This window comes from Saccopteryx bilineata, chromosome 6, assembly GCF_036850765.1.
Source record: "Saccopteryx bilineata isolate mSacBil1 chromosome 6, mSacBil1_pri_phased_curated, whole genome shotgun sequence".
Taxonomy (NCBI): Eukaryota; Metazoa; Chordata; class Mammalia; order Chiroptera; family Emballonuridae; genus Saccopteryx; species Saccopteryx bilineata.
In genome coordinates, this window is record NC_089495.1 from 168,531,479 (window position 1) to 168,553,175 (window position 21,697).

Here is a 21,697-nt window from a genome sequence, read left to right on the forward strand (position 1 = left end):
GTATTATAGTTACCTCTGTATTTCTGAATACGTGCTTACACTGCTATTTCTTAGTTCATCGGTTTTTGAAATTCCCTTTTGGCTATTAACGTGATGGGTAACTGTACCCCCGGCACCACCTTCTCCATGTCCTGTCCATCCTCCCCTGCGTGACTTCAGCATGACGCCTGGTGCAGACAGTGAGCGTCGGCGTGACTACGAGTATGTGCCAAGGGAGCGTGGTGTTCTCAGCTGGAGAGTTAGTTTCCTCATCTTTTTCACATGCTTTGTCAGATTGGCCACGTTTGTCAATATTAGCTTCCAAACAGAGCATATGAGACAATCCATGACCTCACTTCTTCCCTTGCCCTCCTCTGAGCGAGCTTCACCCCTGCCTGCGGCATCGCCTGCTTCCTCGTCTACCAGCTCCTAAGTTCCAGGTCTTTCCACTGTCTTCTTCATTCACAGTATATGCCCATTATCTCTGGAGCACTTTTCTAGCTTCCTAAAACCAACAGTGCTTGGTAGGTAGCAAAACTCAACAGCTAACTGGGCACTGCGTGGGGTAATCAAGCACAGATCGGGCATTTCATTGGGTGATCAAATCCAGGGACATTATCCGGAGGCCTTTTCTTTGGGCTGGTCAGGCTTTAAAGAGAATTAAGCCCTCTAAGCACCTACATGAGAAATTTGGTAGTCAGAACAATGGTCGCCAAAGATGTGCATGGCCTAATCCCCAGACCCTGTGGATGCTACTCTACAGGGTAAAAGAAGGAGTTTGCAGATGACATTAAGTGAAGGATTTTGGGGCAAGGCGATCACCTTGGGTGGTATTCCCTTTTGGCTAATGATGTGATGGGTGCAGTTACACTGGGGGAGGAGGGACAGGACATGGAGGGATGGCAGTGCCGGGTTAAAGCTATCCATCATATTATTAGCCAAAAGGGAATTTCAAATATGATCGGTAGACCCAATCATAAGAGTCCTTATGAGAGAAAGGCAGGAGGGTCAGACCCAAAGAGAGATGGGAAGCCATGCTACCAGCTTTGAAGATGGAGGAAGGGGCTACATATCAAGGAATACAAGTGGTTTCTCGAAGCTGGCCAGTGAATGAATTCTCCCTGAGAGCCTCCAGAAGGGACAGGGCCCTGCCTGCACCTGGATCTGAGCACAGGAAGACCTGTTTTAGGTGTCTGACCTGCAGAACTGCAAGATAATAAATTTATGTTGTTTTAAGCCACTAAATTGGTGGTAATTTGTTGCAGGAGTATAAAAATCTAATACAAAGACCTGACTTTTCACATGAGAGAAGATGGCAGGAGGAAAGGTCCAGGGGTTCCTCCATTTGAAATGGAAAATTCCTCTTATTCTTCTGTTCCCCACGTCTCCCCATTGCACAGCCTCGCACATATAGTCTGAACCTGAATGTGGAGCTGCTTCTGTTCAATTTCCCCAGAGAAGAGTCATCTGGTCATTTCACTCAGGGAACAGATGACAAGTTAAGTGCTGTCTGTAAGGAACTGAGTACTCTGACACTCCCTAGCAGACTGTTTCAGAACAGCCCTGGCCAAACTTCCACAGAGGCTCCCGGTCCTGAGTCTCACCTTTCTCAGCAGTACTAAGCAGGGCAAATTCCACCATTGATGTTCTTAGCTCCAAACAGTTGAAGGCAGTGGTGGGATTCAACCGGTTCAAACCTAATGTTTTGTTGAGTTCAGCAAACCTGTTGTTAAAATGGCACTTATAATCAGGGTTCTCTCTAAGGTGGGTGCCTGGGCAGCCGCTCACTGTGAAAATCACAAATGTATATTCCTTACTCTTTATTAATGTTCATCTGCGCAACAGCGTATTCTAAGAGCCCGCAGTCATGTTCATTCCGTCCATAGCTGAAAAAAATTTGACGGAACTATGCTTGTAATATTTATTTATTCATTTCATAAAACTCATAATACCTTTGATGAAATACTACATTTTAATTCCCTCACGTTTGTTACTTCAGTGAACAAACATAACGTAAAGAGAAAAAGTGCCAAACAACCAGGGGGTGACAAGCTGTCATTGGAAATACCTTAAGTAGCAGTTTTGTTTCCTGTCAGGTATTAATATTTTTTCATTAATATTTTAAACTCTTTCCTATAACATAATCTAGTCTTGTGTACCTCTTTTATTGTTCTTATTTAAGTGATAAATGCATGAAATAATAAACTACCTTTCGGTATATTGTTTTTTTATACTTAAAATGGTCATTAGAGCAGAGCACTGGTTGTTAAATTATTTGAATCCCACCACTGGTTTAAAGTTCTCACCTTCCAGCATCTCCTCTCCCAGTCTCACTGTCTTCGTACATGTGGCTCTTATTCCTCTACTGTCATTTCACTGGTGTGTTTTTTTCCCCAGAAGAGAAAGGAGATGAACATGGGAGATCAATCCACCTTGCTGATCCCACACCCTCTAGGGTTCCAATGCACTGGGGATGGCCCCGTGCCCCCACACATCCTTGTTTGGGTTTCTAAAGGAATGGCAACTTCTTCGACACATCAGAAGGCAAATTGCTCCCCTTCGCTGCATTCCTGGCTCTCTCCTTCCCAACACACAGGGAGTTGTGTCCTAATGTGGGTTCCCCAAAAGCAAACTCTGAGAGCTAAGTTTATTTGGGGGAGGGATGCAAGGAAGTCTTGTGAGGGGAGGGGGAAGTAAGGCAAGAAAGGGGAGGACCCCAGCACAGACTGTTTAATGACTGGGTGACCACTGTGGACTCAGTTCTGCCGAGATCACGGAGAACCCACCTAAGGGGCAAATGAACTGGGACACTGATTCTCTGGCTGACTTCAGTCATTGGCTGATGGCTGGTCCCAAAGATTCTGACCTGCCTGCAGGCACATGACCAGAGCAGGCTCCTCCTTCTCAGGGTGCCGAGGAGTGGGTGGTGCCAGGAGCACATGGGTCAAACCTGCAAATGCTAAAGCGAGACCCAGAGAGCCAAACCTGTGCCAGCCTAGCTGACAGGTGCTCAGCAGCACCCTGCGCTGGCAGGCACGCACCCTCTCCTCCGGGCACTTGGCCTAGGACGCAGACACCACCTCGAGGCTGAAGCCTGCCTACAGCCAGATGTGTACATCTAATTCAGTAGGAGGAAGCAGTAAACCCGTTTGTGTTACACGTCCAAGCTTTGTTCTCCGGTTCAGGTCTAGCCATAATAAAGTGCATTTTTGTCTCTGGCTGACTTCTGTGAAGACTTATTGGTCAGTCTGAAGAAAAGAAAGGAGCAGTCGTCTGGACCTCTCTCAGAATTTGAATAACTGAGAGTAATTAATGGTTAGTGAATTTGTCCCAGGACCTCAATTTCCTGTCCCCTGTGCCCCTCTCAAGGGCTCTGTAGTCTTCTGGGCTGACTCATTCTGAGTCAGTGGACTGACCCACAAGAGGCGCTTGAAGTTCTCTGAAAGTTCAGAACTGTGCCCATCACTGGGGAATGAGGATGTCTGAGCATGTCAGTCTCCCTCTGAGAACCTTCAGGGCCTCCCCTGCTCCTTAGGAAAAGCTCAAAACCCTGAGCAGGGCCCACAGGGCCCTGCGATCTCCACTGGATTCTCAGCTTTCTAGCAGGAAGTAGACTGTGCATGTGAGTGGAGCGGACAAGGCAGGTCTCACAAAGGACTGCGTGTGAAGGTGTGGGCGGTGAAGGAGAACCAACGAAGGCGAGGAAGTGCCCCAGGGATCACAACCGGCAGGAGATGCTTCCAGCCCTCGACTGAACCCATCGCAGGAAGGAGCGGTTACTGGAACCCGAATGCGGAAGAATGACATATGACACATGTAAGAGTGTATATAAGCACATGTATTTACATATGATACATACAGTTGCAGAAAATTCTTACAAATGTTTTGCCTCTACAAAATGTTTTCTCTGTGGACAATGGAAAAAAGGGAAAAATCTCTATGTACTGAAATTGTTGCAAATAATTGATGCAGAAGGTGTAACTTCTAGGTCTGAGCTTTGTAAGGGATAGAGAACAGAGGATTAATCATGGTAAAGTAAAAGTAGATCTAGGAAGGTTCTGTGGCGCAGGCCGAAAAGCATGCGACAGATGGAGACGAGCAGAAGCAGGGAGCCTGGCGGAGGAGAGGTCACAGGCTCTAGTGGCGAGAAGAGAGCTGCACGGGGGTCAACCAGACCGCAGCGAAGACTTACCTTCATTTCACTAGTATTTCCACTTTCGACTGCGGGTGACAGTTCCTCAGCTGCAGCTTCTTCTGTGATTTTTCCCTGCAATGACAATGGCAAAACATGGGAATCAGTCAGCGCCCACAGTGGCTCAGACCAGCTCCAGTGCCTCCTGGTGTGTGGTAGTGAGCACGTCACAGTAGCTATTCTGCAGATGCTAGATGATTATCTTCAAATAGAAGAGAGTTTTAATTCTACTTTTCAATCTAGGTGCCTTTTATTTCTTTTCTTGTCTTTTTGTACTGGCTTGAACCTCCGGTATAATTTTGAATAGCAGTGGGGAGAGCAGACATTGTTTCCTGGTTCCTGACCTTGGTGGGAAGCATTCAGTCTCTCACCAGTATAATGTTAGCTATAGGTTTTTAAGCAATCACCACTACCAAATGTGAGAAGCTCTCCTTATCACTGGTTTCCCACTATTTGACAAAGACTGTATGGTATATATTTTTTCACGTCCATTGTGTTTGCTATTTGTTGAGCTTATGCCTGTAGATTTACTGTTTTCATAAAATTTAAAATTTTTTAGTTATTACTTCTCAAATATTTTTTACAACCTCTCTCTCCTTTTTTTTATGGACTCCAGTTATGCACATCTTAGGTACCTGAAGTTATCCCACAGTGTGTTATCACTGACACACTGATCTTATTATTAATTAATTTTTTATAAGATAAAGTTTAATTAGAATGTCAGGGAGCTAGAAGAGGCCCTTGCCAGTTTGCTCAGTGATAGGGTGTCAGCCCAGCATGCAGACGTCCTGGGTTTGATCTCCAGTCAGGGCACACATGAGAAGTAACCATCTGCTTCTACCCCCTCCCTTCCCTTTTCTCTCCTTCTTTCCCTCCTAAAACCCAGTGGCTTGATTGGTTCAAGTGTTGGCCCCGGGCACTGAGGAGAGCTCAGTTGGTCTGAGTGATGGTCCTGGGCACTGAGGATAGCTCGGGGTTGTGGGGTGGATCCCAGTCAGGGCACATGTGGGAGTCTGTCTCCCCTCCTCCCACTAAAAAAAAAAGGAAGAAAGGAAGGAAGGGGAAGGGGAAGGGGAAAGGGAGGAAGAGAGGGAGGGAAGGAGGGAGGGAGGGAGAAAGGGAAGAGAGAGAGAGAGAGAGAGAGAGAGAGAGAAAGGGAGGGAGGGAGGGAGGGAGGGACAGTTTGGTCCTTTTGGGTCTTGCTCTAAAAATGTGTTAGCACTGGAGCAGTTCTCCCTCCAGAGCTAATCATTGTCCTGCATGCTCTCCTAATGCCCTGGGAATCATAGGCCCTCCTGTCTGGCTGAAGGGAATCAGGCACTCTTCCCAGTCTGTATGAGCACCAGGCACTGATAACTCTAATCCTCTGGGAGGGTGTTTCCTCACACTGGCCTTTCACGGTTTCCTCACGTGCATGAGCTGGACAGTGCTCAGCGGAATACTCCAGAGTGACCCTCTGCTGGTGTGTAACTCCTCTCTCTGAGCAGCTCTCTGCTCCCTGGGTCCTCTGTCCTGCAACCCTCAGCGGCTGCCGTCACCACAGACCCACAGGTCTGCCTCAGCATTCCGGGGAACCGCGGGCTCCCACTGGCCTCTCCGGCCAGGGCAGTCAGAGGCCTCCGGCTTGCTTCCCGTTTCTCAGGCATCACTCTCCACTGTTACCTGATGAGCAGTATCTTAAAAACTGTTATTTCGTATATTGAGCCCACTTTGGGTTGTTTCAGGTATGACAGTAAATCCAGTTTTGTTCCTCCATCCTTGCCAGAAGCACAAGTCCTTGCACAAAGTTGTTGTTATTTTTAATTCCATTCATAAGCTTCATTTCCCTCAATCTAATTCATGTCATATACCTTCTTTAAAAGGTTCAATATCCCTCAGCTCCTTCTTCTGAGGTATTTCTCAGCCCCTTCCACACACAGAATAAGGGTGCTCCCCCCCCACCCCACCCCCAGCACACCGGCACCTCTCTCGAAGGCCGAGGAGGTGTTCCGGTCTCGGTACTCAGCACGGAGGGCAAAGCCGGACCAGGCTGAGTCCCCACCTCTGCAGAGTCTAAGTCAGCACTCGAAATACAACACAACACCCGGCCAGCTACAGATTTGGTGTTTTGTGGTTCGTGGGATAAGAACGCATTTTCCATTGAGACAATATGAAAACTGGGAGGATTAGCCAGGTGGCCTCGTGCTAAGATAAATGTCCTCCATCTACCCTTTTGTCCCCAAGGTTTTCTCTGCATGAGTGAGGGGCAAGGGGAATGTTGTTTTGTGTAAGGCTGGAAAGGAGAAATAAAAAAGAATTGGTCACTACCCTGGCCCCGCATCATGGCTCAGGAATGGGTTCTGGGCCGGCTGGATGGAGGAGACAGGAGGACCAGAAGCTAAAGGGGCGTAGTGGGGAGGCACCCCTTAGGATGCTGGCCGCACCCTGTGCCCATGAAGGACCAGGATGACAGTGCTAGCCAGGAAATGACCCCACTGACGGGCCCTTCCACAGGTAAGGGTGGCAGGAGCAGCCCGAGGAGAGCTCTGTCAGCAGAAGGGGCGCGGGCTCCTGCCCAGGCCCGGCCAGAACCGTAGAGCCACAGCTCTCTGGGGAGCTGTGCGGGGCCTCTCTGCAGCATGCAAGGCCAAACTGTGCAGAAAGGAGAATGCTGCCTCATTTGAGTATGTGGACACTGTGTAGGTCTCATCAGAAAGTCTGGATGGGCCCTGGCCGGTTGGCTTAGTGGTAGAGCATCGGCCTGGCGTGCGGGGGACCCGGGTTTGATTCCTGGCCAGGGCACATAGGAGAAGCACCCATTTTGCTTCTCCATCCCCCCCCCCCTCCTTCCTCTCTGTCTCTCTCTTCCCCTCCTGCAGCCAAGGCTCCATTGGAGCAAAGATGGCCCGGGCGCTGGGGATGGCTCCTTGGCCTCTGCCCCAGGCGCTAGAGTGGCTCTGGTCGTGGCAGAGCGACGCCCCGGAGGGGCAGAGCATCGCCCGCCCCCTGATGGGGCAGAGCGTAGCCCCTGGTGGGCGTGCCAGGTGTATCCTGGTCGGGCGCATGTGGGAGTCTGTCTGACTGTCTCTCCCTGTTTCCAGCTTCAGAAAAATACAAAAAAAAAAAAAAAAAAAAAGGAAGTCTGGATGTTTTGACTGGCTTTAACTGGGCAGCTGTGTCCACCGCGGCCTCCTGACATCAGGGAATGGGTGAGAGGGGAGGTGGAGGAGGGATGACATTCCATTCTGAATTGTGTTTCTGAAGGTAGCAGTGAGGCTCCAATATGTCTACTACAAACACACAGCCTGCGCCCTCTGAGCTCACTGTCTCCCCGAGCCTGGTGCTCTTAGTGCTACTGCACCTTTTTGCATCAGACGTTAGAACTTCTTGGTGCCTGACCAGGCGGTGGCGCAGTGAATAAAACGTTGACCTGGGATGCTGAGGTCCCAGGCACGAAACGCTAAGGTTGCCAGCTTGAAGGTGGACTGGCCAGCTTGAGCACGGGGTCATTAACATTACCCTATGGTCGCTGGCTTAAGCCTAAGTCACCAGGACGGCCCTGACCCTGACCCTGACCCTGACCCCACAAGCAGCCCCTAGGACCACCCTGTGTCCCAGAAATGAGTGAATGATCTCAGTTACCTGGATACTTGTCCTTTCCCTGCCCTCTGAAATGACAGGTTCCTGTGGCTCCATGACCGTTTTCTGGGAATCCTGGCTGCTACTCCTGAGCTCAGCATCTTTGTGAGAGACAATGGCACAGGTCAGAACACAGAGGATAAATATCTGCAGAGCCACAGGAAATTAGAGACCGCGCAGTAATGTATTTCTAAACTGCAGCACATCCCAAAGATTGCATTGCATGGGCAGCACCATGAGGCGGGAAGAGCAGGGTCTTCACAGCCCACCTCCCCTCTCTATGCCTCCTCCACCTGAGGGAGATGATGCCAGCGATGGGCCTGCCTTGACACCGAGAAGCCCTCCCCCTCTGCCAGTTACTAGCTGTGTGATCCTATCATGGAAGCCCCTTTGATGTTTATAAACAACAGATTATCAACTTCCTGGATGGCAGGCTTTGGGATGGTTTTACAATAGAACGTGGGAAAGACCACAGTTAGCTATATCTGAACACCAGAGATTAGCACAAGGGCTATTTCCCCTTAGAAACTATTGTGAACGTGCAGTCTGATGATGGCCACTCTTTTTTCTGCTTTCTAAGCAAGAACTGAACTGAGAGTGATGGTTTAGTATGTTCTGGAAAGTCAATAATCAGGGTAGTGTTCATTTATTTAACTTTCACTAAAACTTATACTACAAAAACATTTTCCCCATTTTGTCTGAAAAGCTTTTCCCTTCCTCCTCCTCTTTCTCTTTCAACTTTCTTTCTTCTTTCTGCATCTTTCTTTCTTCCTGTTGGTCTCTCTTCCTTCCTCCCCTTCTTCCTCCTTCCTCCTCACCACTCCCCTCTCAGCCCCGCCCCCTTCTCAGCCCTCCCCCCCTCCTTTTGGGCTCGCCCTGCATCTGCACTGCTGGAGATACTCATCCAGGACATCTGCGCTCAGCCTTCGGGCTGTAGCTCAGAGCAGCTCCTGGACGCTCTGCCTGGGGGCTGCCCCTCCCCGAGTGCTGCCACAGATGCAGGAGGGACCCTGGCGCTGCTGGAGACTCCAGAGACGCTGCTGCCAGCACGGGCCTGCCGCTCTGTCTCTTGTCTCCGGCCTTGCCCACCACATCAGACACGGTGGGGCCAGGGCGGCAGGGCCTCTCTGCATCCTCCTCTCCATCCTCCTCTCTCGCTGCCTTTTTTTTTTTTTTTAAATGGCAGAGACAGAGAGAGTCAGAGAGAGGGACAGACAGACAAGAAGGGAGAGAGATGAGAAGCATCAATTCCTCGTTGTGGTCTCTCAGTTGTCCATTGATTGCCCTCCCACATGTGCCCTGACCGGGGGCCATGGCAGACCAAGCGACCCCCCGCCCGAGCCAGCGATCCTGGGCTCAAGCTGGCGAGCCCCATCCAAATCAGATGAGCCCGTGCTCAAGCTGGCGACCCCGCGGTCTCGAACCCAGGTCCTCCGCATCCCAGTGTGACGCTCCATCCACTGCGCCACCACCCAGCCAGGCTCTCGCTGCTTTCTTCCCGCACCTGCCCCTTCAGAGACTGCTCAATCCCAAGTCCCTGGACTGCTCATACCCTAACCCGCTTCTCAGAAAGATGTAGGTGAATGAAGTAGCATGAAGTTCCAAGAGGAAAATGAGATGTGAGAGGAGATGTAGAGGGCAGTATGCTGAGGAGAGAACTGCGTCCTGGCATGACAAGTAGCTCTTCTGGAGAAAAAGTGAGAGAGGAGTGTAAGACTTAGAATCCCACTTCTGAAGAAAGATACTTTGGGGAGAATAAAATGTATCATGTCTCTAGTTCCTGAATAAGTCCTGCTTCCTGCAGAACTTTCCAGATAGTCTACATGGGGTTTCTAGTGTTCTCATGATGACAAGAACAGCATGATTTTTAGGTCAATTTACTTTGTTATTGAGAACTAATCCATATGATGAAATCTGTGGATTTCTTCACATATCTACTCCCATAAAGAAGCATCCAAATGAAATCTAAAGCATTTCCAGGGCCCAGAAACTCCCCTCCAGGCCCATGCAGCTAACACACCTCCTCATGATAGCTGCTCTTTTGACTTCTACCATCACTGATTCGTTTTACTCAACAGCAAACTTTTTTTTTTTTTTTTGTATTTTTCTGAAGTTGGAAATGGGGAGGCATCAGACAGACTCCCGCATGCGCCCGACCGGGATCCACCTGGCACGCCCACCAGGGGGCGATGCTCTGCCTATCTGGGGCGTTGCTCTGTTGCATCCAGAGCCACTCTAGCACCTGAGGCAGAGGCCAAGGAGACATCCTCAGTGCCCAGGCCAACTTTGCTCCAATGGAGCCTTGGCTGCGGGAGGGGAAGAGAGACACAGAGAGGAAGGAGAGGGGGAGGGGTGAAGAAGCAGATGGGTGCTTCTCCTGTGTGCCCTGCCCAGGAATCGAACTCGAACAGCAAACTTTTTGAATTATTATAAAAAGCATATACATCAATTCCTCTTTATTCTTAAGTTGAACTTTATTTTTTTTAAAAAAGTCTTCTGCTATTTTAAGTTTTAAATTTGAATAACTACAAAAACACAACTAAAAGGAAACTAGACCTTTATTGTGCATATATTTCTTTTATAATTATGACAAAATGACTCAGAAATCAGAAATCTTAAAGAAGGGGTTAGATGTGTGGTGAACTAATAATAATCCAGGTGGTGACTTCACTGCTTGACAGTCTGATGTTCATAAGACAATGAATTACCAACTACCATTACTAACTGTCTTGGCTAAGCTGTCGTGGGGTGTTGCAGTTCATTATTAGCAGCTGCTGCGCTAGTCCCCAGAGGTGGCTGCATTTCAGAACGGGGCGAGGTGATGCTATGTTTCCTTCCTGTGTCTCTGGAGTTCTGTGAGGTTTAATTAGTTAATTTCCACAATGTACCCTGAGATCCTCAAATGTGAGGTGCTATCCCAGGGAAGTTGAGGTAGTGCTGTTATATAACACACAACTAAAATTGCAATTGAGGCTGCAAATTTAATTGTAATTTTATTGCTTATACCACCTACATAGTTTAGAAGTCATGAACTAGGTCTTTATTTTAGTGAGAGTGGAGACACAATTTGCTGGGCCTGTCTGTGTGAGACTGCTTATCACCTAGAGTGGGTTTACCGCACACTAACAAGTGGGAGCCCGGGCCCCTGCCAAGGGACGGCTACTACCGCAGTCATAATTGTGCGCTTTTTTTTCTAAAGAGGGCTTCCAAATTATATAGACTTTAGGTCCCACCTGACCCAGGTCTGTCCTGCTCTTTACTAATAGGACTAATAAATAGAGAAAGCCAAATAATACATTTTGAAGACATTAGGAAAAAATAATAGTACATAATCTGGTGGGTATTTTTACATTTATTTTAAATAGCAATCAAAAATCCCAACAAGATTTTTCTGTGAAATTAAATATACTGATTATAGAAGCGTAAATATGAAGAAGCAAGTAGTAAACAAAATTTTAAGAAATAAGAACAAATCCTGACCAGGCGGTGGCACAGTGGATAGAGCATCGGACTGGGACACAGAGGACCCAGGTTTGAAACCCCAAGGTCGCCGGCTTGAGTGCAGGCTCATCTGACTTGAGTGCTGGCTCATCAGCTTGAGCACGGGATTGCCAGATTGATTGTGGGATCATGGACATGATCCCATGGTTGCTGGCTTGAGCCCAAAGGTCACTGGCTTGAGTAAGGGGTCACTCTGCTTTGCTGTAGCCCCCTGGTTAAGGCACATATGAGAAAGTAATCAATGAACAACTAAGGAGCTGCAATGAAGAACTGATGCTTCTCATCTCTCTCCCTTCCTGCCTGTCCCTATCTGTCCCTCTCTCTGTCTCTCTCTCTCTCTCTCTGTATCTGTCAAAAAAATGAGTAGGCCAAATTTCCTAGTGACTATTAAGACACTCTAAATCCTTATTATTAAAAGTTTTACTGAAGTAGAAACAGAACAGAATGAAGTCCAGAAAAAAGTCAGACCGTTACGACATATGTTAAAGGTGGCATTTTGAGCTGGTAGGGAAAGAATAAAGTATACCATCATCAGCACTGACGAACCAGGTGGGAAATAATTAATTTGAGCCTCTATTTCATAGAATGTACAAAAATATTTTGCAGATAAATTAATAGCCTAAATATATTTTTAAATAGTTTAAAATTACTAGCAAAAATATAGGAGATTATCTCTATAATCTTGGGGGAAGAAAATTTCTTCCTTAATAATGCAAAAGGTAGAATTCTTTTTTTTTTTTTTTTTTTTTTGTATTTTTTTTTTCTGAAGCTGGAAATGGGGAAAGACAGTCAGACAGACTCCCGCATGCGCCCGACCGGGATCCACCTGGCACGCCCACCAGGGGCGACACTCTGCCCACCAGGGGGTGATGCTCTGCCCCTCTGGGGCATCGCTCTGCGGCGACCAGAGCCACTCTAGCGCCTGGGGCAGAGGCCAAGGAGCCATCCCCAGCGCCCGGGCCATCTTTGCTCCAATGGAGCCTTGGCTGCGGGAGGGAAAGAGAGAGACAGAGAGGAAGGAGGGGGGGTGGAGAAGCAAATGGGCCCTTCTCCTATGTGCCCTGGCCAGAAATCAAACCCGGGTCCTCCGCACGCCAGGCCAGCGCTCTACCGCTGAACCAACCGGCCAGGGCCAAGGCAGAATTCTTAAAAGAAAAATATTGACCTATTTTCTCACATCAAAAATTTAAGCATTTTGTCAAAAGTACCCTGAAACATTTTTTAAAAAGTAGAGATACATGGAGAAATGGCTGATAAACATACAGAAGCAGTCACTCTCAATCACATCAAAGAAATAAAATCAAAACAATGTTACCTCCTTTCACCTCCATCACAAATGCAAAAGTTAAAAATGCTGACAACACTAATTGTTGGGAGAACTAGGAAAAGCTCTGAGAAGGCTGCAGGTGTGGCCACCTTTGGTGGCAATGGGAGTATTTCCAAGCCGAGCAAGAACGGTTCTGGGAATAACAGCCTGTGAAAATTCTTGCAAGGGGCTCAAGGAGACATGCACAAGGATGTCGACTGCAGCATTGCTTGTAATAACAAAACGATGGGGGAAAATGTAAATGTTCATCTAAGGGCAAATGTGGCACATTCTATTCAGTGGCTTTCACCCAGAAGGTAAAAGAAGTGTCCTGGACCCGTGCATGTCGACACTATTCATCTCAAAGGCTGAGTGAAGAAGCAAATTTCAAAATGTCACACACCCAAAAGACACCATATGTATATATTTTTAACTGCCTCAAAGTGGTAGTGTCTTTTCTATGACTACATGGACTTCATGTAAAAGCATAACAGAGATCTGGGTGAATTCATGTTGAAGTTATAACAATGGCTATTTCTAGGCAGGAGAGTGAGAACCAGGCTTGGACACTGATCAAAGGGAACTCAACTTTAACTGAATTATCCTAATTTTTTAAAGGAGGGCAGTTTTGTGTATTGCTAATGCAATTAAGATTCCAAAAAAAATGTCTAATTATAAAAGTAAATTTCTGTTTTCAAAATATTACAAAAGAGTCATTTTTGTTTAGTATTTTAATACTATGGATAGTATTAAAATGAGTTTGACAAATGAGTTTAAGTCACTCGGTTTTAAGAAAAGAAAAGAGAAAAGATTAGAGGTTCTAGTTAAGTCATTCTTTCAACTAAAGTTTAATGAAGAACAATGACTTGTAGGCACTCAGATGGGTACCAGAAGTACATAATAAATAAGATGTAGTCCTTTTTACTTAAAGAGGCTCACATGTGATTGGAATCTGAGGGTGTACACACATACCGTACATACATACACAAACACACACACACACACCCTTAACTATCACACTGAATGTTCATTTATTAATTCTTTCATTTAAAAATTTACATTTCACACCAACTCTGTTAGACAATGACATTGTAGATATTGGGGATTCAGCAATGGAAAAGGCTAACCTGCACAGCCAAAGCAAGTTAGTTAGTGAATGGACAAGAAATTACTAAGTTATGATAGAGGGCGCGTAGCAAATAAGACCTTGGGAGCTACTGTAGGCTGAGTAGTCAGAGAAGTCCTTCCCAACAGTGAAGCTGAGACCTAAAGGACAAGTAGTAGCTGTAAGACAATAAAACAGAATGGGAACAATAAACATAACTCCTTCGAGGATTTTGCTGAAGAGTGAAGATGTCCTTATTTCCTGACATGTCTTCCTTTCCTAGGTAGCCTCTGGCCCTTTGGTCTTCTTCCTAATTGTGTTAGTTTCCTGTAGCTTCTGTAACAAATTACCATGAACTTGATGTTTTAAAACAACAGAAACATATTCTTTCCAGCGCTGGAGTCCCGAAGTCCAAAATCAGCATCCTGGGCAGAAATCAAGAGTTATCAGGGCCATGCTTCCTCTAGAGCAGTGGTCCCCAACCCCCGGGCCACGGACCAGTATGAGTCCGTGGGCCATTTGGTACTGATCCGCAGAGAAAGAATAAATAACTTACATTATTTCCGTTTTATTTATATTTAAGTCTGAACGATGTTTTATTTTTAAAAAATGACCAGATTCCCTCTGTTACATCTGACTCACTCTTGATGCTTGTCTCAGTCACGTGATACATTTATCCATCTCACCCTAAAGACCAGTCTGTGAAAATATTTTCTGACATTAAACCAGTCCATGGCCCAAAAAAGGTTGGGGACCACTGCTCTAGAGGTTCCAGGAGAAAACTGGTCTCTGACTCTTCAAGCTTTGGTGGCTCACAGTGGCTGCTAGCACTCCTTGCCATGTGGCCCCAGGCCTCCAATGTCCGCCTCTGTGGTCATGTGGCAGTGCTCCTCTTCTGCATTATCTCCCTCTGTCTCTCTCTCAGAAGACATGTGATGACATTTTAGGCCCCTCAGATAATATAGAATAATCTCTTCATCTCAAGATCCTTAATCACACCTACAACCCCCTCCCCTTTATTTTTCTAAAATTAAGGTAACATTTATAGATTCCAAGAATTAGAAAGCAGAAGTAGACATCTTTTGGTACGTCATGTTTTAGTCTACCTCAGCAGGCACCTGCTGCTGGCTAAGTGCTGTATAGTCCAGTGTTTATGAGGAAGGTCAGCTTGTCCAAATCAGAAATCATAGCATCTCCATTAAATACTTCATTCAGGCCCTGGCCGGTTGGCTCAGTGGTAGAGCATCGGCCTGGCGTGCAGAGGTCCTGGGTTCGATTCCCGGCCAGGGCACACAGGAGAAGCGCCCATCTGCTTCTCCACCCCTCCCCCTCTCCTTCCTCTCTGTCTCTCTCTTCCCCTCCTGCAGCGAGGCTCCATTGGAGCAAAGATGGCCCGGGCGCTGGGGATGGCTCCTTGGCCTCTGCCCCAGGCGCTAGAGTGGCTCTGGTCGCAAAAGAGCGACGCCCCGGAGGGGCAGAGCATCGCCCCCTGGTGGGCGTGCCGGGTGGATCCCGGTCGGGCCCATGCGGGAGTCTGTCTGACTGTCTCTCCCCGTTTCCAGCTTCAGAAAAATACAAAAAAATAAAATAAATAAATACTTCATTCACTCTTATTAGTCTCATCTAGCAAAATGGGTCCAATATCCAACCAGTTTCTGAAGACATGCTTCATATCTCCTCTTTCTACAACCTTCCTTATTTCCCACGTGTGATAAAACACTAAGTTCCATTAAACTCTCCAAAACATCTCCCAGATTCATCCATAATCATTCTTCTGGTTCAGTCCCTCTTTATCTTTTCCTTGGACACTCTAGTGGCCCTTACAAAGTCTCCCTCGTGTTTGGAAGTTGACCATGTAGCCCCTCCTAATTAAAGATTTCCAGTGGTCCATGATCAGTCCCGTTGTGATTGAATGTAACCTAGCCTCCTCTGTAAGGAATGGGAGGTCCTGACTGGCTCTCCTCAGCCGCCTTCCCTGCTTCGTCTCCAGCCACGCCCTCCATTCGTGCTCCAGCAACACTGCACTTGTGCTTTTCCCGAGCAAGCCACCGTCTCGAGTATCTCGTTTTATACATTTTGTTCCTTCTGCCAAGAAAATCTTTCTGCTTATTCACCTAGAAAGCTCACATTCATTTTTAAAACATTTTTTTTTTTTTACTTTACTGATTTTGAGAGAGAGAGGAAAGGAAAGAGAGAGGGGAACATTGATCTCTTTCTGTATGTGCCCTGACTGGGGCTCGAGTCAGCAACCCCTGGGCTCCAGGACGATGCTCCAACCAACCAAGCCATCCAGCCAGGCATCAAATTTGGTTTTGAAGCTTTGACTCAAAAGCTTTCTTTTCTATAAAGTCTGTGTTGATACTCTTAAGATGGCTTACATTTTATTCTGCTATGCACCCACCATAATTTTTTATCCTTTAAAAATAATTCTCTTATTGTAAATTCATTTGTCTTGCATGTTTATCCTGCCATAGTACAGTACTAGACTCACCATGTACTAGACTAGACCCCTAAAACTATGAGATATACTTAGCATTTGCTGATTGACCAAATAAACAGCAAAAAGTTGATAACAAAATCCACAATGATACAAAGAAAAACACTAAACAGGCTGCATGAAAGGAGGACACAGGTTGTTCACATTTTTCAAGGAAAGTCCTCCCACCTGGAGTGCAGTGCAGACTCCAAACCATATACTAGGATACACTGAGCTTAGCGCACTGGCCATTCCCAGCCCACTGTCTTGAGATGAGGCCATAGGTTTAGAATCCTTCAGTCTAAATTAGAACTTCTGTCTCCTCACGACAGGAGAAAGAAGGCCATGACAAAAATCATCAGCATTATGCTTTTGTGTGTGTGTGTGTGTGTGTGTGTGTGTGTGTGTAGATTGCAATGCTGATACTAATTTTTCACCCTCCCTATAGTATTTTTGCCATGAAATATCCCCTCGCTCTGATTATGGGCTCAGTCATGTGACCTGCTTTAGATTAATGACATGAGTTGTTTCAAAGCTTAGACCTCAAGAGGCCTTGTGTGTTTCCATTCAGTCTCTTTTACCTCCGCCATCACCATGAGAATAGCCCAGCCAGCTCTGTGCAGTCAGGAGAATATGCCCAGTCAGGAAAGAGGCACAGGAAGCGGAGCCAAGGCCAGGCTAGATCAGCCAATATGCAACCAGCCCAAAGACCTGTGAGAAGACCCAGCCAAGATCAGCAGAGCTGCCTAGCTACCCCAGCTGCATGAGCAAAGCATGCTTATTTTTGTTAGTTTGTTTTTGTTTTATTTAGAGAGAGGCGGGGAAAGAGAGACAGAGAGACAGGAACAGTATGTGCCCTGACTGGGGATCAAACTGGCACCTCTGCGCTTCAGGACAATGCTCCAACGAACTGAGCTATCCAGCCAGAGTTTCAAATCATGCTTTGTTTGTTTCTTTGTTTGTTTGTTTTGGTTGTTGTTGTTTAGTGGGTTGGGTTTTCTTTTAGTGAAAGGAGGGAAGATAGTGAGGCAGACCCCTGCATGTGCCCTGACCGGGATTCACCCAACAACCCTGCCTGGGGCCAATGCTTGAGTACTGAGCTATATTTTAGCACCTGAAGCTGATACACTCAGACTAACTGAGATATCCTCAGTGCCGGGCTGATGCTTAAACCAATCGAGCTACTGGCTGCGGGAAGGGATGAGGGAGAAAAGTAAGGCTGAGGGGGAGAAGCAGGTGGTCACTTCTCCTGTGTGCCCTGACCAGGAATCGAACCTGGAATATTCATATGCCAGGCCGACATTCTATCCACTGAGCCACTGGCCAGGACCAAAACATGCTTATTATGGTATGTCACTGTGGTTTGTAGTCATTTGTTAGCAGCAGAATTGTGGCAATGAATTATTAATGATGTAGTCACAAAATATAAAAGAATTGATTAAATCTTGAAGCTAGTTCTTGGAAAATACTAATTAAATTGACTCTGGTGAGATGTAAGAAAAAGACACAAATAAATAACACCAGGAATGAAACATAGAAATATAAGAAATATATATAAATTAGGATGGGTTTATAAACCCATAAGAACATAGAAAGTAAACAGATTAAATACTCTAATTAAAAGACAATGGTTGTCACACTAAATTAAAAACAACCACAACCAAATTCTCTGCTATTTACAAGAGACACATCTAAAGTGTAAATAAGCATGAAAATAAAAGAATTAAAAAAAGATATGTCATGCACGAATCAAAGAAAGCCAGGTGTGACCATGTCAAATCAGAAAAAGTAGACTTGAAGGCACATTAAAAAGTAACTAGGGATAAAGAAGAATATTTCATAATTGAGTTTTAGAAGTTCAAAGAAGATTTATAATGATTTAAAAATTATGCACCGAATAACATAGACTCAAAATATATAATAAAAAAAGGATAGACTATCAGTAAAAATCAATACGTCCAAAAGCAAAGAAAGAAGTTATAACATATCTCTCATGAACTGATCAACCCAGTGATGAAATCAATAAGAATAAAATGCTTGACAATATTATTATCAAATGTGCCTGATTCATATAGAACCCTGCACCTACCAACAACTGGATACATACTCTTTCCATAGACTCAAGGAACATTTACAGAAATTGACCACATGCTCAACAAACTTTAAAAAATTAAAATGCTACAGGGAAGGTTCTCTGACTTCAATGCAATTACTAAAAGCTAGTAATAAAAACAAAATAACTAGAACATCCCAAATAGGTCAAGAAACTGTGGTATACACATAGAATGGAGTATTATTCAAAGTTAAAGTGAAGAAATTGCTGCACTACATGACAATATGGATGAATCCTGTACACAGTATGCTCAGTGAAATAAGACAGCCACAGAAGGACAGACTGTCTACTGCAGGGGTCTCAAACTCAACTCAGCATGTGGGCCGCAGAGCAAGATCACAGCCGTTCGGTGGGTCGCACTAGGTCTACAAAAGGCAACTGTTACGCAACACTTTTCTCACTGCAGTTGAAAACAAAAAAAAAATCAGTACAACAAGCACAATCGTACATGCAGTTTACTCAGTGTCACAAAACGACCAGAAACTGTAGTTCGCATCACAACTGCTGTTAACTAAGCTAATATCTAGCTAGGATGCTAGAGAAATGAAAAATACAACTAGGCCCCTAGGCTTACTTAATTTTATCCAAAATATTTTGAACTTCGTGGATTAGTCTGCGGGCCGCACAAAATTGTTCAGCGGGCCGCGAGTTTGAGACCCCTGGTATACTGCATGATTTCACGTATACAAAGTATCTAAAATAGTCAAACTCACAGAATCAGGGAGTAGAATCGTGGATGCCAAGGGCTGGGGAGAAGGGGAAATTGGAGATTGCTATTAAACTGGTATAAAATCCCAGTTATACAAGATGAGTAAGTTCTCAAGAGCTACTGTACATACAACGTTGTGTCTCATGATCAAAACTGTGTGTAGACTTAAAAATTTAAGAAAGTACCTCTCACATTAAGTGTTCTTACCACAATAAAATAAAATAATAAAATAAAATAACCAGGATATTCTTATTTATTTGAGACTAAATATCCTTTTAAATAATTTATGAGCCCAGAATAAATAAAATGAAAACTCAAAAATAATGCTAGTAAATATATTACATAGTAAAACTTATAAATTTCAGCTAAATCCAAGCATAGAGAAATAGTTACAGTTTAAAGACTCATATTAGAAAGACAAAAACTAAAAATCAATGAGTTAATAATCCATTTTAAGATATAGAAAAAAACCACATCAAATTAATCCCAAAAATATAAAGAAGGAAGTAATAAAGAACAGAAATATAATAGGTAAAAGAGATAAAATAGGAAGGACCAAACAAGCCAAAAATTGGTTCTTTGAGAAGTCTAATAAAATTGGTAAACTGGGAGACACAATTGTTACATAGACAGTGCACCAACTGCAAGGAACGACATTTCATGAATAAGCTAAGTTAATATTCAAGAGTAAGGCTCCTGGCTTTGAGTTTAAGATGCTGTAAAACGGAGGACAATCTGACTTTGGGTGATGGGTATGCAACATAATTGAATGACAAGATAACCTGGACATGTTTTCTTTGAATATATGTAACCTGATTTATTGATGTCACCCCATTAAAATTAATAAAAATTTATTTATTAAAAAAAAAGATGCTGTAGAAAGATCCTGAGCTCAACCTCCTCTCATTGACACCAAAACTACAACTATATATAGAACAGCCATCTCTGAGAACAACCTGAAGACTAGAAGAAGAAATTTTCTACAACTATGAATGTTTTTGCTTTAAGTGAGAGGAAGGGAGATACAGACTCCTGCATACACCCTGACCCGGCAATCCTGTCTGGTGTTGATGCCAGAATCAACCAAGCTATCCTCAGCGCCTGGGGCCAACACTCAAACCAATCAAGCCACTGGCTACTAGAGAGGAAGAGAGAGAGAAGGGGGAGAGGAAAGGGGAGAGAAACAGATGGTCACTTCTCATGTGTGCTCTGACCAGGGGTGGAACCCAGGACATCCACATGCTAGGCCAATGCTGTATCCACTGAGCCAACCAGCCAGGGCCTATAATTGTTTTTTTGAAAGGCCACATTAAGACAGGTAAACGGGGCAGAGACTCAGTCTAGTCAGGACTTACCTTACCCCCTACTCTCCAGGAGGTGACCCACAAGTGAAAGGGATATAATCATGGAGATCCTCCCCTGAATAGTGAGGGTCCAAGCCTCAGTCTGGGGGATGTGCACTAGGAAGGGAAGCCCCATAATATCTGGCTTTGAAAACCAGTGGGACTCACATCTGGGAGAGCCAAGGGCTGTAGGGAACCAAGGTTGACTCTTCCCAAGCCCCAGCACAGAGGCAGCAGTTTGAAAAGCACCTGGGACATATGTGAAAGTGATACATTGACTAATTTTAGGGCATGTGTTTCTGAGACAGAAATCTGTTGGAACTTTCTCCAGGGACAAAAGTGCTGGGTGTGTGTGTGACATTTTCTTCCCCCTTTCTTTACTCTTCCTCCACCTAGTTGGTCTGACACTGGCAGGTACCATTTCTGATACTCTCCACTAACCTTGCTAAAACTGTTCACCTCACCTGGCATTTCCCTGAGGACCCACCCAGCTGGCATCCCTCCATGGTGCCACACCCAGTGGATGGCCTCGGCCAGCTGGGCCAGAGAACAGCCTTGCCTGCCAGTGTGTCTTTAGCAGTTGTGGCCCAGCCACAACAAGAGGCCACACTAGTCCAAACTATATACATAACTTATATAACTCAGAAACAAAAAACAAATACTATTAAAAAATGGGCAGAAGACCTAAATAGACATTTCTCCAAAGAAGACATACAGATGGCGAACAGAATATGAAAAGATGCTTAACATCATTAACATCAGGGGAATGCAAGTAAAAATCACAATGATACGTTATCTCACATCTATCAGGATGACTAGCATCAAAGAGACAAGAAATTGCCTGACCAGGCAGTGGTGCAGTGAATAGAGTGTCGGACTGAGATGCCGAGGACCCAGGTTCAAGACCCTGAGTTCGCCAGCTTGAGCGCGAGCTCATCTGGTTTGAGCAAAGCTCACCAGCTTGAACCCAGGGTCGCTGGCTCGAGCAAGGGGTTACTCAGTCAGCTGAAGGCCCACGGTCAAGGCACATATGAGAAAGCAATCAACAACTAAGGAGCTGCAACAAAGAATTGATGTTTCTCATCTCTCTCATTCCTGTCTGTCTGTCCCTATCTGTCCCTCTCTCTGACTCTGTCTCTGTAAAAACAAAAACAAAAACAAGAAACACCCTGGCTGGCTGGCTCAGTGAATAGAGCATTGGCCTGGTGTATGGACATCTTGGGTTCAATTCTCGGTCAGGACACACAAGAGAAGTGACCATCCGCTTCTCTCCCCCTCCCTCTCCTCTTTTCTCCTGCTTCCCCTCCTGCAGCCAGTGGTTCAATTGGTTCAAGTGTCAGCCCCGGGCACTGAGG

General features: G+C 45.5%; 1 protein-coding gene across 2 annotated transcripts in view; it reads right to left on the reverse strand.

Annotated features, from left to right (window-relative positions):
- CFAP61 (cilia and flagella associated protein 61) overlaps positions 1 to 21,697 on the reverse strand; it is a 381,775-nt gene that overhangs the window by 248,292 nt on the left and 111,786 nt on the right. For both annotated transcript variants that reach the window (XM_066236726.1, XM_066236727.1), the window contains exons 10-11: positions 7,793 to 7,890; positions 4,172 to 4,246 (exon numbers count right to left, since the gene is read on the reverse strand). In XM_066236726.1, coding sequence (XP_066092823.1) covers positions 4,172 to 4,246; positions 7,793 to 7,890 — 173 coding nt within the window. The remainder of the gene's footprint in view (positions 1 to 4,171; positions 4,247 to 7,792; positions 7,891 to 21,697) is intronic.